Source organism: Pipistrellus kuhlii, unplaced genomic scaffold (assembly GCF_014108245.1).
Source record: "Pipistrellus kuhlii isolate mPipKuh1 unplaced genomic scaffold, mPipKuh1.p scaffold_m20_p_8, whole genome shotgun sequence".
NCBI classification, from domain to species: Eukaryota; Metazoa; Chordata; class Mammalia; order Chiroptera; family Vespertilionidae; genus Pipistrellus; species Pipistrellus kuhlii.
The window spans coordinates 51,782,241-51,797,221 of NW_023425584.1; the positions used below are offsets into that span (position 1 = coordinate 51,782,241).

The 14,981-nt window shown below is 49.2% G+C and overlaps 1 protein-coding gene across 1 annotated transcript; it reads left to right on the plus strand.

The window, feature by feature from the left end:
• Positions 1 to 632: 632 nt before the first annotated feature.
• Positions 633 to 14,725, plus strand: LOC123651788 (translation initiation factor IF-2-like). Its single transcript, XM_045576697.1, has 3 exons — positions 633 to 685; positions 9,521 to 10,423; positions 14,544 to 14,725. Exons 1-3 carry the CDS (start codon positions 633 to 635, stop codon positions 14,602 to 14,604), a joined length of 1,017 nt encoding a protein of 338 aa, XP_045432653.1. The 3' UTR covers positions 14,605 to 14,725.
• Positions 14,726 to 14,981: the final 256 nt, after the last annotated feature.

Consider the following 14,981-nt stretch of genomic DNA (forward strand, 5'->3'; position numbering starts at 1 on the left):
TGTTCACTAGCAGTGAACTGAGACCACCTAATTAAGAAAACCTTATTCATGATTCATTTAATTTCCAGTGTGCTGACTTTTCATTACTTCAGTATCTTTTGTCCTTATAGTAGCCTCTTTGGCATCTTGTCTGCCTGGTCTACGGAAGCAATTTACCCAAGCAGTGAGAGAGCCAGATGACTGACCAAGGGCGTGCTTACTTTCTGAGATCAGGAATCCACTCCTTTGGGGGAGGCTTAAAAGTAGAGGGTCTACATGCTTCGCTTCTCAGTCCTCTGGATCGAATTCCAGAAGAGAAGCTTCAATAGCAACCACTCTTCCTCCCAACGTGTGTGACAGCTGGAGGTGTTTTTCAGGCCAGCACCAGACTGCATTGCTGTGGGTTGAGCTTTGGCATGTCTTCTGAAATGCTTCACTCAACTGGCCTGTGCACGCCTACGTGTCTTCCGTTCACCAGAAATGTTATGCCGTGCGGCTGTTGTCACGTGCTCTTAGGGCCTGCTTCCAAGAGCTTGACTCTCCCCCGACAGGTTCCCTTCTGGACCACAGAAACCTCCTGAGGGCAGAAATGTCTTGACATTTCGGTAGCCCTTCCTGTGCCTTATGTATAAAGACTTTCAGTTATGTCAACGATGATGATCATCATTGCTGAAGCCTCGAGCTCTGAAGAAATAGAGGCCCACTGGTATCCCTCGCTGGTGATGAGGACCAAGTTAAGCTTGGTAGACACCATGATTAACCATGGTCAGAGCTCCAGGAGTAGACACTACTGAGACATGAAGATGAGTAAGACAGCGCTGCCCTCAGACATTTGGTTTGATGTAGGCTATGCAAATCCTGGAATGGATAGTGGAGGGGAGGGGAGTACTCAGACATGCTCTTAGTGGTTGAGTATGGAGGCAGCCAGCCTTAGGCTCCAAACTGGAATGTCTTGTGCGTGCGTGCGTGCGTGCGTGCGTGCGTGCGTGCGTGTGTGTGTATAGGGGGTAAAGGGGGCAGGAACAGGAGGCTGCACTTACCATCTTACCATGGCATTTCGGCCTATGCAAATGGTCCTATCCATGTTGTCAAACAATCTCACATAAACCAAATCTTAAATACAGTATAATACAATATTATTTCTTTGTAGGCTTTGGATCTTAATTTGTCCTTCTTTTTCTTGCCAGCAATCTAACAGAATGTTTGATTCCTTTTTACCTAGTAGCACTAGCTAGTTGTACAAAGAGGCAGAATTTGTCTATGGCTTCTAAGTCATCAGAGGAGAATCACTGGTCAGAAGATTTAGCAGTTTAATATCTGACCTTGGTTTCCCCTGGGTGCTCCCATTTTTGAGAAGGAAAAGAAATGACTCACCAGTCACCTAGCTGCTCACCTGTGTGGGCTATACCTGGGCACTCAGGGAGCGAGTGCATGGTCAGGTCACCTGGGGAGCCTTGGAATCTGCAAATTGGCTTTCTGGAATTTGAGAACAATTCCTGTAAAGTCTCTTATTGCTGTTTTGATCATTGTAGCCTGTGGAAATCAGCTTATTCTGACAGGGAAGATGCTCCATGAAAAAAAAAAAGTCTTTGTTTGTTATCACAAGAATCTTAAAGTAGAATAACATGTGACTTCTGTTAAAAATCTGGATGTTAATAAAAATGGGGGGAGGAGGGTGACTCATAATCTCCATGACTCCCCCTGTGCCCCCTATGACCCTGCTCCTGCTCCAGCCTTCGGAATTAGCCCCTCTGATTTCTTTACGGTGCCTCTACCCAGTCTGTTACACAGGACAAAGGTCTTGGAACCATCAGGTGATTCTGTAGACCCTGAACAGTGAGCACAAGGATCACAAGGGGCCCCCTTTTTTATGAGGTTCCTGTGCAGTGGGGCTGGTGAAGTAGAATTCCTTCCTCTGCTCCCCTCCCCTCCACAAGGTTTAACCTGATTATGCCCAGCAGGCAAGCAGGCGCCCTTGCAAATTAGTCTTCTTACTGAGATAAACTGTAAAGACCACATGCTCATCCAGGCAAGAATGCAAATCTAAAAAATAGCTTCAAATCTTTGAGAATGGGGGATGGGGGACAGGAGGCAGTGAAAATAGGGGAATTTTCTCAGCTTCTCCTTATTTATACTCCTCTTAAATTACAAATGTGAAGTGACTTTGTGACCCCAAACTTGCTTAGAGTAAACAGGAATCCACAGTGAGAGGTATTTAATTTCCCTGGGAAGAGAGGTTGACTTTTTTTTTTTTTAAGCCATATAAGATATAATTCCATTGTACACACAAAAAACAATAATAATAATCCAGTGTACATTAGAGTTCTGAGGTTAACTGTGTGGGCCTGCTTCCACTCCTTCCCGGTATAAAATAGACACCCAGAGGGAACTGCCCACCAGTCACCTCACAGGAAGCACCAGGACACAAGGTGAGACTCAGCAATTCCGAAGTTCCTTAACCTGTGCCTCCCACAAGTAGGTGTGCGAGGGAGCCAGCCAGGGTTTTACTTAAGCAAACCAGCAACTTTTCAAGGAAAATTTGAAGTAGACATTTGCTCTTTTCTTTAGCTTAGTCCTGAGAAATCCTCGCCAATAGGAAGACACTATGTATGGCTTCATCTTAATCTCTTTTAGGACCTGATACACCATTTATCACACAAAGATGATCATAGGCACAAAAATGCGAGGTAAAAGGAAATTAGATATGCCAAGGGGAAAGTTTTCCATCCATTTTAAACTGCAAATGTTCATTTTAATTTTTGCCACAAATTGGGCTTGGGAAATATTAAGATGCTATTTTTTATGGACTCATTTTATTATTTGCTGTCATATCCAAAGTACTTACCATCTTACTAAAAATAGCTTAATGCAAAGGGGTTGTTCATAACTAAACTAAGTGCAAACTCAATTTCCTATGGGAAGTACAAAGGGCTTTACAAATTGCTAAGTCACCAACATGCCCTTTTACCTCTCTCTATGTGTCCTATAAAGTCTTGCACAGGACTTGTACATAGTATTTCCCCAGGGAAACACACACACACACACACACACACACACACACACACACACACACTACACCACATACCAATATTGTTGATTCACTGGGTTTCTGTTTGCAGACTGCCTATATTACATGTATTAAGATTTCAAATAATTGTTTGCTTTTCTAACTTAGAAGGGTAAACAATTTGACAACAGTTAAAACCAGTAACAAAAGAAGTTGGCATCAGACATACTCTTTAACTTAATTCCTTTTATTGAAACTCATACACTTTTATATTAAATTTTCAAGCTATTTTTCTCCTCAAAATTTGAATAATAGTCAGACCCTACATTGATAATGAACACCAGTCAGTTTTCCAAGGGCTATACCAATTGTAAACTTCAAAAAGGCCTAACTGGGAAGGCTTTCTTGGTGAAAAGTCAGTGATATATGGGACATGGGATTGAACTGTGTGGGTTCACTTAACATGCAGGTCCTCCCCCGCCCTCCTCCCCCCTACCCAGTAAATTCTACAAATGTATTTTCTCTTCCCTATGATTTTCATAATAACATTTTATTGGTAAGGCGTCTGGTCAACAGTAGGCTGTGTGGGAATCAGCACTCCTAACCCCTGCATTGTTCAAGGGTCAACTATTTCTCATTCCTTGATCTCCTCTTCTATCTCTACCTTCAGCGCACACGCGAGTGTGCACACACACACACACACACACACTTTAAAAGAGAGAAAATGGGCAATTTGCTCTATGGAAAACAGGCAGGAACAGGGGCCATAAGACATCTACTTAACTCATTCCTGTATGTTGAGTAAGGGTTGTCTGTAATCCCTCCTACCCTCAAAACAAATCAGAAGCTATTATTGACGAAGCACCTGTATGTACATCTGGCAAGGACAATGCATTGACACCACCATGGATATTAGCATCACGCATGGAAAGCATTTTCTATTTAAAACTTTCAGAAATCACTACTTAGCATCCAAAGGTTTCTACCTCTAAATGATCACAGCCTAGTCTTTTTGTTTTGTTTTGTTACTATATTTAAAGGCAACTTACTATTTAAATTTCTTAGCCTGCAAAAATAAGACATCATTTTATCAGTTCCAAGTTGTTTGGAAAATTATGTAATATAGTGTCTGAACTTCTCCCATGAGATATTTGATGCAAATTTGCATTCGTTGTGCCCAGCCAGCGTGGCTCAGTGGTTGAGTGTCGACCTATGAACCGGGATTTGATTCCCAGTTACAGGCTCAATCCCCAGTGTGGGGCATTCAGGAGGCAGCCAATCAATGATTCTCTCATCATCAATGTTTCTATCTCTCTCCCTCTCCTTCCTCTCTGAAATCAATAAAAATATATTTTAAAGTAAATAAAAATTATAGTATTGGAATGAATATAACTATGTTTTAAATTTTGCATTCATTGTGACAGTAATGATTCTACTGACTATTCTACAGTTTCCACTTTTTGAAGGAAATAAGGTCTAGCAATTCCTCTTAGAAATGATTGTTTCTAGAAGGTCTGGTGAGTCTTTGCAAGTCTGTTTAACTATAGAGTTGGTAGTTTGTTTTGTTTTTTGGTGTTTCCAATTTTAAGAGCCAAGATATAGCCTATAATCTAAATCTGAACAACTGGTCTCATCAGATACATATATTTAATAAGAATAAAGATTAAAGATGAAGCAAATCTCAGTCCAACTGAGAGAGGTAGAGAGAGATTTAAAGACCAGTTTGATGCCTCAATCCTGTGCCAGAGGGACTCGTTTTGGTGTGTCCACTGTGGTTCCCGAGCGGGCCCATGCAGCCAGCTCATGAATTAGACTTACTCCTAAGCAAATAAGCCCATTTCAACACGATAAGCCTGTTATTCTTTGGATGGATCCTCAAATTTACTCATTTTTGTTTGAGGCTTTGTTTAGTGGCTCCTAATGACAGACTCAAAATATTTGATGTAGGAAACAGAGAGCTTCTCAGGACTGAGGAGATGAAGCTAGAAGAAAGAAAGGGAGCCATCTGTAACAGACAGCCTGGGAGGGGAAGAGCAGGCTGCAGGCAGAATTCTTCTACTGGGCTTGGGGCTGGCACCTGCTTAGGCCTGTTGCCTAGGCCACATGAAGCTACTCACACGTGTTTGGCTGGCTTAGAAAAGGGCAAGCTGGCCACACTGACCGCTGCTCAAGAGCCCTGCAGCAGCAGCAGCAGCCATCTAAAAAGCCACAGATTCCAAGGGCCGGGCTGACTTTCGGCACGTTTGACCTCAGAAGTCTTTCTAGCCGAAACTGGTTTGGCTCAGTGGTAGAGCGTCGGTCTGCGGACTGAGAGGTCCCAGGTTTGATTCTGGTCCAGGGCATGTACATTGGTTGCGGGCATGTCCCCGGCGGGGAGTGTGTAGGAGGCAGCTGGTCGATGTTTCTCTCTCATCGATGTTTCTAGCTCTCTATCTCTCTCCCTTCCTCTCTGTAAAATATCAATAAAATATATTTTTTTAAAAAGAAGAAGAAGAAGAAGAAGAAGAAGAAGAAGGAGGAGGAGGAGGAGGAGGAGGAGGAGGAGGAGGAGGAGGAGGAGGAGGAGGAGAAGTCTTTCGACCCTTCCTCCCAGACAGAGTGGCTAGCACATTTCTGGGGAGCAGAGCAACAGCTGATCTGAACTCCCAAGCATGAACTTGGGTGGATTAAGGGCGTGGTTAACAATCCCCGCATTAATAGACAAAGAGCAAGTTGCTCTCTAGATTTGTAGCCTTAGATCAATCCATCGAGACACTAAGTCTGTGTGAGGGTTGTGCTCTGCTCTACTCTGCCAAGTACTTCTTGGCCACCTAATCGGCCACAGCATAGAAAATAAGAGTCAAAAATAAGCATGACATAGCCCTAGCTGGTATGGTTCAGTGGATAGAGCACTCACCTGCCGATTGAAGGGTCCCGGGTTCAATTCCAGTCAAGGCACATGCTCAGGTTGCAGGCTCAATCCCCAGTATGTGGTGTACAAGAGGCAGCCAATCAATGACTTTTTTTTCATCATTGATGTTCCTATCTCCCTCTCCCTTTCCCTTCCTCTCTGAAATCAATATATATATATACTAGAAGCCTGGGGCCTGGTACATGAAATTTGTGCACTGCGGGGGGGGGGGGGGGGGGGGCGGAGAAATGTCCCTCAGCCCGGCCTGTGCCCTCTAGCAGTCTGGGAGCCCTCAGGGGATGTCTGACTGGAGGCTTAGGACATCCTTAGCGCTGCTGTGTCTTGTGCCACTGCTGCTGCTACACTCACTAACCATGTGCCCAGCTCAGGGTGCACTGACCACCAGGGGGCAGCTCCTGCATTGAGGGTCTGCGCCCTGGTGATCAGTGCATGTCACAGTGATCAGTCGTTCTGCTGCTTGGTTGATTTGCATATTAACCTTTTATTATATAGGATAATTGGTGCACAACTTACTTATTACTCTACTAGAGGCCCAATGCACAAAATTCATGCAAGGGGCTTGGCCTTTGCAGCTGTGGCAGTTTGCCTTGGCCCCCGCAGCCCCGGCTTCATCTGGAAGGTCACCTAATAGGACGGGCAGAAGGTTGTTCGGCTGTCCAGTCTAATTGGCATATTAGGCTTTTATTATTATAGATTCTTTTTTTAAATGACACATTCAGGGTTGGTAGACATGCTGTTTGGGTGAAATGGAGATAAAGGTAGGATGCTGCCTGAGTGTCTGACTGAAGAATGCCTCTTTCTCCTGAGGGCACACATGTGAGCCTATAAAAGGTTTTGAACAAGTAGGTAATGGAATGAAAACACTGATCTGACAGCAGAGTCAGGGAGAACAGGAGAAAGAAAGCTGAAGTAATGGATGTAGGAGTAGTGGCTGCAGCTCAATTTCCCTAAGCTAAAAAACAGACTTGTGGGGATTCTAGGATTGTTGTGAGAAACAAAGGTGATGCCTGAACAAGGGCCAAAAGCAAGTAAATATCAGTTTCCCCTTTTTCTAATGGGGCTGGTATGGTGGCAGAGGCCATAAAGTATAAATGTAGGAGGTATTACTTGAGAAAGAGCACAACTTTGGCAAATATCAGGAATTTAGAAGAGAAAAAGAACCAGCGGAAAGCTAGGTTTTTTAATTTCAAAAATCAGGCAGGAAGAGTTCTAGTTTTGAGAGAAAAATGAGTTGGTTTTTGACTCTGAATTTGGGTTTGAGATATTAATATTATAGGGACAACAGATCCAAGAGTCCCTGCCATAGAGGCGAAATCAGAAGTGGACTTGCCTCGGGGCTCAAGTTTTCATGCCCCTCACTTTCCCTGGTCACATATCTAATCTAGTGTTGAATTGGTAAGCTTTTTTTTTTTTTTAATTTGTTTTCCTTTAAAAAGTCCCCTCAAGAGTTACACAAGCTTCAGGCCCCACAAAACCTGGACCCAGCCAGGTTGAAGTCAGAAGCAATGCCATGGGGTAATGGGAGAGAAAGGGTTGGAAGGATCCAGTTACTGTCCTCAAAGGATGAGACGGGTCAGCAGAGGAGGCCAGAGAGGCAGAGATGAGGCCCGCAGGCCAGGGGGCTGCAGAGAGATCAAAGGAACGCTGGCTGAGGATGGGTCAGTGGACTTGACCTCTTTAAAAAGTGACTGATTTTAGCACACACTCAGTGTGGGGTTGGGGAGGAGGGAGGCTCAAGTTGGAGAGGGGCTTGAGGAGTGGGTGCCTCATCTGAGGAGGCTGACATGAAAGACTTTTTGACTTTTTCTTACAGATTAATATTAACCCCCTGAGCATGGAGCTGTCTTTCTGTTTTATTACATTTCCTACTCCTGGAGATTTTCTGTGGTCTTAGTTGGGTCAATTTCTCTTCAAGGTTAGTGTAAGCCTGGTTAACAGCTAAGAAAGGGGCTGTTGGCTGGAATGGATTTTGTTTTGGGGATGTTTTGTGTGTGTGTTTTTTTTGTGTGTGTGTGTTTTTTTTTTTCTACCCTAATAGATTCTCCTTTCTATCCACACGTAGGCCATCTATTCTGTCCTGGAGTTCAGGGGCACAGAACCAGGGTGGAGATGTGAGGCCATCGGCTGCTGAAAAAGCGTTATCTGGGCTCACCTAGGCAAAGGTAGCGATGACTTCATCCTCACCCTCACGGAGGGCGCCACCCCAGCCCTGCAGCTCACTTCCCATCAGCCTGTCGGCGGCCCGGATGGGTTTTCTTGGACTTCTCCTTTCCCATTGCCGGGCATCACCAGTCACTTGGAAAAATAGGCGATTAAACTGTTCTCCCGTTTCCTCCCGTGCGGAGCCTTTCCCAGACACAGTCTGTTCATATAACGACAAGGTTCCTGTGACAGTCACCCGTGAGAATTAAAAAAAAAAAAAAAGTAAACTTACAGGTTGGCAGGCCCGAGCCCAGAGAGGAGCTGACCTTTGGAAGCTCCTTCGCGGGCTGGGACCCTCCCCCGGAGCATTTTCTAGTGCTCCCGGGAGGAACACGTGTGGGCAGAGGATGGTGCACATTGGGGGGGGGGGGGGAGTGTGCGCGCGGGTGCAAAGGGGAGGGTGCCCGCGAGCCGCCGCAGCGCTCCTTTGTGGAAGGCTCCCGCCGGCCCAGAAGCCAGCAGGGCGCCTCTCCTCCGCCGGTTCCCCGCGGACACCTGGCCCTTCGGCACGGCCCGCACATCCCTGTCCCGCACATCCCCGTCCCCCGCCGCCGCCCTGCTTCCCCCGGAGCCCGTCCACCCGGCTCCGGGACAGCCTCCGGGGGCGGGAGCAGCCTGCTGGGCGGCGGCGCCCAGGCCCCCGGGGCCCCGCGCAGGTGGAGGTGCGCGCGGCGGCGGAGGGACGGCGGCGTGGGCAGGGGGAGGGGGAAGGGGGCAGGGGGAGGGGAGAGGAGGAGAAGGGAGGGGAAGGGGCCGAGCAGGAAGGGGCGTGCTGGCCTCGCGGCGGGCGGGCGCCGGGAGCAGCCTGGGCCGCAGCATTGTTACCTGCGGCGGCGGCAGCGGCGGAGGCTGCGCCCCGCCCCGCGTCGTCCTGCCTCCCCCTCGCGGCCCGGGGCTGCCGGGCGCACTGGCCCGAGGAGAGGCGGCGGCGCCAGGCGCTGGAGGGCGAGCCGGCCGCGGGTGAGTGTGAGCCGTCCGGCCGAGGTCCGGGCGGTCCCTGCTTCGGGGGTCACCGGGACCGGCCGCGACTCCCGGCTCGGAAGGGTCGGGGGGCGCGATCGGCCAGGACCCCAGGCTGGGGTGCTGGGTCTTGGCTGCCTCGGAGCCTCCCTAGGAAGGCTGGGACGTTTGGGCGCCCTCCGCACCCACCCGGGTGACTTTGGCGGCTGCACTGCCCTGGCCGCGGAGGACGGGGGTCGGGACCCCTGTCCGGAGAACGGGCTAGGTCACGGGCCACCGCCGTGTTGGGCCGGGTCGGCTGATTTAACTCTGAGACTCATGGATACACTGCGCCCCCGCTAGATGCCCGCCCCCCGCCCGCCCAGGGAGCGCGCATCTGGGGGCGCCGCGCTGGGCTCCTGGTCACGGGGACCCTGGCCTCGCCCCTCCTGACAGTGGGCGCGGGGCTGACGGGGACCGAGGACGAGGGGGCTCTCGCCCGCGCACACTTGCTCTGGCCGCGCCAAGTTGGGGTTGGAAGGTGCGTCCAGCGCTGGTGGAAGTCCGGGGAGGGGAGCTGGGGGGCTGGCGGGTCACCTCCAGCGGCTGCGGCGCCCCAGCCCGGGACCGCGGACTCCGGGTTCAATCCTCCCAGCGAACACCAGGAGTCTCCCTCCCCGCCTGCTCGCCGGCTCTCCCCGCGGCCTCGAGCTGAGCCGCAGTGCGGCGCGGAGGCTTCCCCCCTGCGCCCGGGACCCTGGCCGCGGACGTGGGGAGGGGGGGCCGCCGCGGGGGTGCGAGGAGACCCCAGTGCACCGGCCGGGAGACCTCCACTTTGGTTCAAGCAGACACCTCCTGCGGTGGCCCCCTGCCCCGCTGCTGGGAGCTTGGTACAGCGGAGGGGGTGGGCCGGGGAGGGTCGGCGGGGGCGGGCGACCCCCGTTCCCACCTAGACCCGCCCGCGGTAGGGACGCCGGGAGGGGCGAGGCGTGCGTGGCTGCTCCAGGGGGTTCTGCCCGAGATAAGACCCGCGCTCCCGGAGGCGGAGGCAGAGGGAGACCCGGCCCTCCCCGGGCGCCCGCAGGGTCCCCCCGGCTGTCCCCGCACCGCAGGCGGCGGCCCCGGGCAGCGCGCGCCCTCGCCCGTCCCCGCGACCCGCAGAGCCGCGCTGCGCGTGGAGGCGGCCGCCCGCGCCCCCGCCCCCGCCCCGCCCCGCCCCCCGGCCGCCGCGTCCAGATAAGGACACCGCCGGGGCTCGCGTGCCGCTCGCGGGGCCCTCCCACTCCCGGGGCTCCTGGGGATCCCGGCGGACGCGGCGGGTGGCCGTGCGGGCCGGGGGCTTGGGGCCCGCGGAGCCTTTGGTGCGGCGCAGCCCGGGCGTTTTGGTGAGTGGCGGGAGCGGGAGGGCGGGGGTTTTGGGGGCGGAAGGACGCGGTAGACCGCTCGCCCATGCAAAGACTTAGGAAACTACTCTGTATCCAGATTGTGGGGAGGAAAACAGGCCCCCGGGGTTCCCCGCGTGGAGTTTCTTCAGGACCTAATCAGTTTCCAGCAGCTGTTTGCGCAGACACTGCTGGGTCGTCTGGGACACCCTCTCTTCTCTCCCTCCAGTTGTCTGCCCCAATGACTAGCCCTCACTTCACTTCTCTCCATCCTTTGGCGCACGTTTGCCTTTTTTTTTTTTTTTTTTTTTTTTTTTAATATTTTTCTTTTTTCCCTTGGTTTGGGGGCATTCAGAGAAACTGCAAATGCAGATTCGAAACCAGGCGTTCTCTCCCCGCGCCCAGGGCGCTGCGCTCCCAGGCATCGGTGAGATGTTTATGTTGTGCTGCAGATTAAACAGGCTGGCTGGAAACGGGCTTCCAGGCCAGACCCGGTTGGACTGAGTGGCTGACATTCTGTGTTTAGTCAAGGTATTGGAAGACGGGCGTGGGGGAGGAGCCTTTTCCCCAGGAGTTCGTGGGGAGCAGAAATTCCATGTCTTTTAGAATTGACTGTGCTCTCCCAGGCCTGGCCTTTCTTTTCCCCCAGATAAAATAGGGCTGTGAGTTTCTGTGCCTCTCCTGGCCAAGCCTGGCATGTTCGGCCCCCCCATTTGTCATCAGAAGGGTATGGGCCAGCCCTTCCTGCTCCCACCTCGTCTGCGACACATGTCTGGAATCTGGCGGGAAGGCTTTCTGGTGTGGGCTTTCCTTGTGATGATGGTTGACCTGGGGGGTGAATGACCAATAGAGCAACAAGCCCCCCTAACCCCTCTCTCAGGAAAGCTCCGAGCTCTGAACCGACTTTCAGGAGCCTGTTTTCCCACGAAATATGCCGAAATGAAGCATACCTACCCTGTCTTCATCTCTCTCACCCACTCCCGTCAAGGGAATGGAGCTTTGGCACCAAGAGCAAAGGAATGCTAATGTTTGGACAGGAGAGGTTAGGAAGGGGCCAGAGGGCTCCTTTGGAGACCCCATGAACATCCTCGTTCTAAGACTTTTGGCTTGCTGATCAACCAAAGGCCAAGACCATGGTGACGGTGTCCCCTTATTAAAAATTCACATGGTAAAAAAAGATACAGCCTCCCCAGGAGCACCTATCACTCAGACACACCTGTGCTGGGTCATGACTAGCACTCCGGGGACTGAGAGGGCCATCTTCAGCCTGATCAGCCACCCTCGCTGCTGCTACAGTCTCCAGCCTGGAGATGAGATGTCAAATACAAGCCGTCCGTGTGCCCAGGGGAGATGGATGGATACTTGACATTTCCCAGACAGAGCTGAGGCCATTATTTCTATTGCCCCTACTTGGCCATTCACAGCCGTGATAAACAGCCAGCGTCTTTAGCTCACCTGTGTTCTCCTGGCGGACTTAGAGAGGGTATGTTTGCATCTTTACTGTAGGTAGCAGGACCTAGTGAGTTAAATGTTCTTTCTGTATCCTCCCGGTCTCATGTCTCCTGAGACTGTGGAAAGGGTTAGAATGTCTGTCTGCACTCCCTTTTCCCTTCCTCTGTCTGACATGTGAAATCTGGGCCAGGGAGGAAGCCCTATTGATGCCAGTTGTAAAAACCTTAGCATCTTGGCTAATCATTGCTGGACAACGTATTCATTAGAAGCCGTTGGGGGGCCTAAGATTCTTGTATGTTACCTTGGGGGAAAATTAGCCAGACAATGTACCAGGAACAATGTGGGTAAGTTTTCTTTTGTTCTTTTAGCTTTTTTCAGGCGGCATTAACTTTCTCAAGATGGGGCAGTGGTTAGAATCAGGCCAATGCATCGCTAACTTATGTATTACTTTGACAAGCTTTTATCCGGTACTTCCCCTGTGTAGCTCGTAATACTCGAAAAGACATCGGTTCTCTGGAGCTTTGGTATTGGAAGATAGTGCTGTTGCATAACTGCCGGTAGATAGTCTTTCTCACTCTTTATTAGTATCTTTACATTTGCTCTGTGAGATTTAATGGCACATCTGTGCATATATTTACTCAGCACTGGATGAGTTATTGCTTTCTAGGATAGAGACTTTTTTTAGCTTATCATCATTCTTAGCAGGGATAATCTATCAACAAGTCAGCAGATCTGGGATTGAAGGGTTAGCCATTCTTCTATACGTAATTAGTGAATTGGAGGATTAGAGCTCTTCTATACATGAGATATTTCATGTACAGAAGTATTTTAAAATATGTAAGGATAAACTGCCAAGATTACCTGTGCAGTCTTGAAAAAAGAAGAGTTCAAATATAACTATAAACTGTAATTGACAATGAGTCATTTGCTTTAGGGGTGCCAACTATGAAAACAGCCTGGTTATGCCCCTAATGATAATTATGAAAACTCCTTTTAAAAGCCAGTTGCCCCTCAAGGGAGCTGCAAGTTGGCTTGGATAAATATTTTCAGTTTTACTTTCTAAAATGTTATCCAGGGGTGATGACTACTCAACACTGTGGATGAACTTAATGTAAAAATGGTAAAAGTGGTTAAAAGGAATCATCCAGTTAATAGTTGTAAGTGCTATTTTCTAGCCATATGTAATTTCCAGAAACTAAACATTCAAACATTTCAGGAAAACTTCCATTCTTGGTAGAGATAATTTAATATACAATTACTGACTATTAAAAAAAAAAAAAGACAAATATCAGAAACCTAGTAACTAAGAAAGCAGAGAATGGACATATTAAAGGTTTCTAGCAGCCGGAGCATTTTATGTATGAACTCAATACATATTTTAAAGCAAATGTAATGCCTGGGGAAGTAAAGAGAAATCATATGTACGTGTGACACCAGTTGTTAATAATAGTTAATTATATACAGGTATCTTGGTAAGGACTGTACATGTATTAGTTCATATATTCTTATACAAGCCAGTAAAACAGTATATTCTTATATTGATATTATAGAAGAGGATGTTGAAATGTAGGATAAATAACCTGCCTCTCTCTAGTTTGCACATCTAAGGATCTGAGGAAAAGCAGCCTATTTCTGGAATCTCCACTCTTATTTCCAAGGCAAACTTGCTTTAAGAAAAATTTTTTTTTTAAGATTTTAAAATTGAATGGTGATAAGCTAGAGAGAAGGGAAGAAAGAGAGGAAGGGAGAGAGGAAGGGAGAGGGAGAGGGAAAGAGAAACATTGATGTGAGAGGGAGCTCATAACCCAGGCATGTGCTCTGACCAAGAATCAAACTGACAACCTTCAGCACATGGGATGATGCCCAACCAACGGAGCCACACAGGCCAGGCGGCAATCCTGCCTCTTGTATGTGGTTCTTTTTAAAAAATATATATATTTTATTGATTTTTTACAGAGAGGAAGGGAGAGGGATAGAGTGTTAGAAACATCAATGAGAGAGAAACATTGATCAGCTGCCTCCTGCACACTCCCCATTGGGGATGTGCCCGCAACCAAGGCACGTGCCCTTGACCGGAATCCAACCTGGGACCTTTCAGTCTGTAGGCCTATGCTCTATCCACTGAGCCAAACCGGTTTTGGCTTGCATGTGGTTCTGAGTAAAAAAAAATTAACAATATTTGAATTAGTCCAATCAGACAATTTACTCCTGCGTAGCCCAGCATGGTTTGACCAATGTGTAAGAGTGTGAGCTTTGACAGTGATGCTATTCAAGGACAATTACACTCAGAAGTTCAGTCTAAAAAGCCCCTCCATTTGGCCCTTTATGACCTGGAGGAAGCAGCCCCCTTTCATACACTCACTCTGAAGCCTGGGACCTCGGAGGTGAGAGGGTGGAATCTGACACCCCCCCTTCCCTCCTCTACCCACCCGTCAGGTGCTCACTCCGTATCCTGCATGGGCTCCCTTCTTCCACATTCCTTCTTACCTCTCTTACATCTGAAGAAAGGTAGTTGTTTTGACCCCTGTTTTCACATCAGGTCCATAACCCAACCCCAAAACAAACATGTGAAGATCGGTAAAAATACAAGGCACTAAATAAAATAAGGCATCCATGTGCGGCAGGTGTGACACGGCAGCATTTCCTTGTGTGTCTGTGTCTTTGCTGGTAGTGTCACGGAAGAAGCAGAGAGACAGGGGAGACGTTCTGGTGGCTTCCAGAGAGCGGCTTAACTGGAATCCACAGTGATAGCATCGGAAGCGATAGCAGGGGTCATGTAATGTATCCCAACCTCCTAATTTTACAGACGAGAAACTAAAGTCTAGTGAGGTGAAGTGACTTGTCTAAAAACGGTAAGCAACAAAGCTTGATTTAGAGCTGGACCCTTTAATCGGTGTGTCTAGTGTTTGCTGTATTTTCTGGGAAGCCATGTCACCCAGTGACATAGATGGAGCAGGAACGTGGTGGCCCTGACTCCAGCCATTATTTTTTCATCTGCACACACCTGCCTGTTATGTGCTTGGTAGGGGACCTAGCCACACCGAAGAAGGGCAGGTCACCAGTGCCTAACGCTTCTGTCATGTGCGTGATTTCCCTAGGGGTTGGGTAT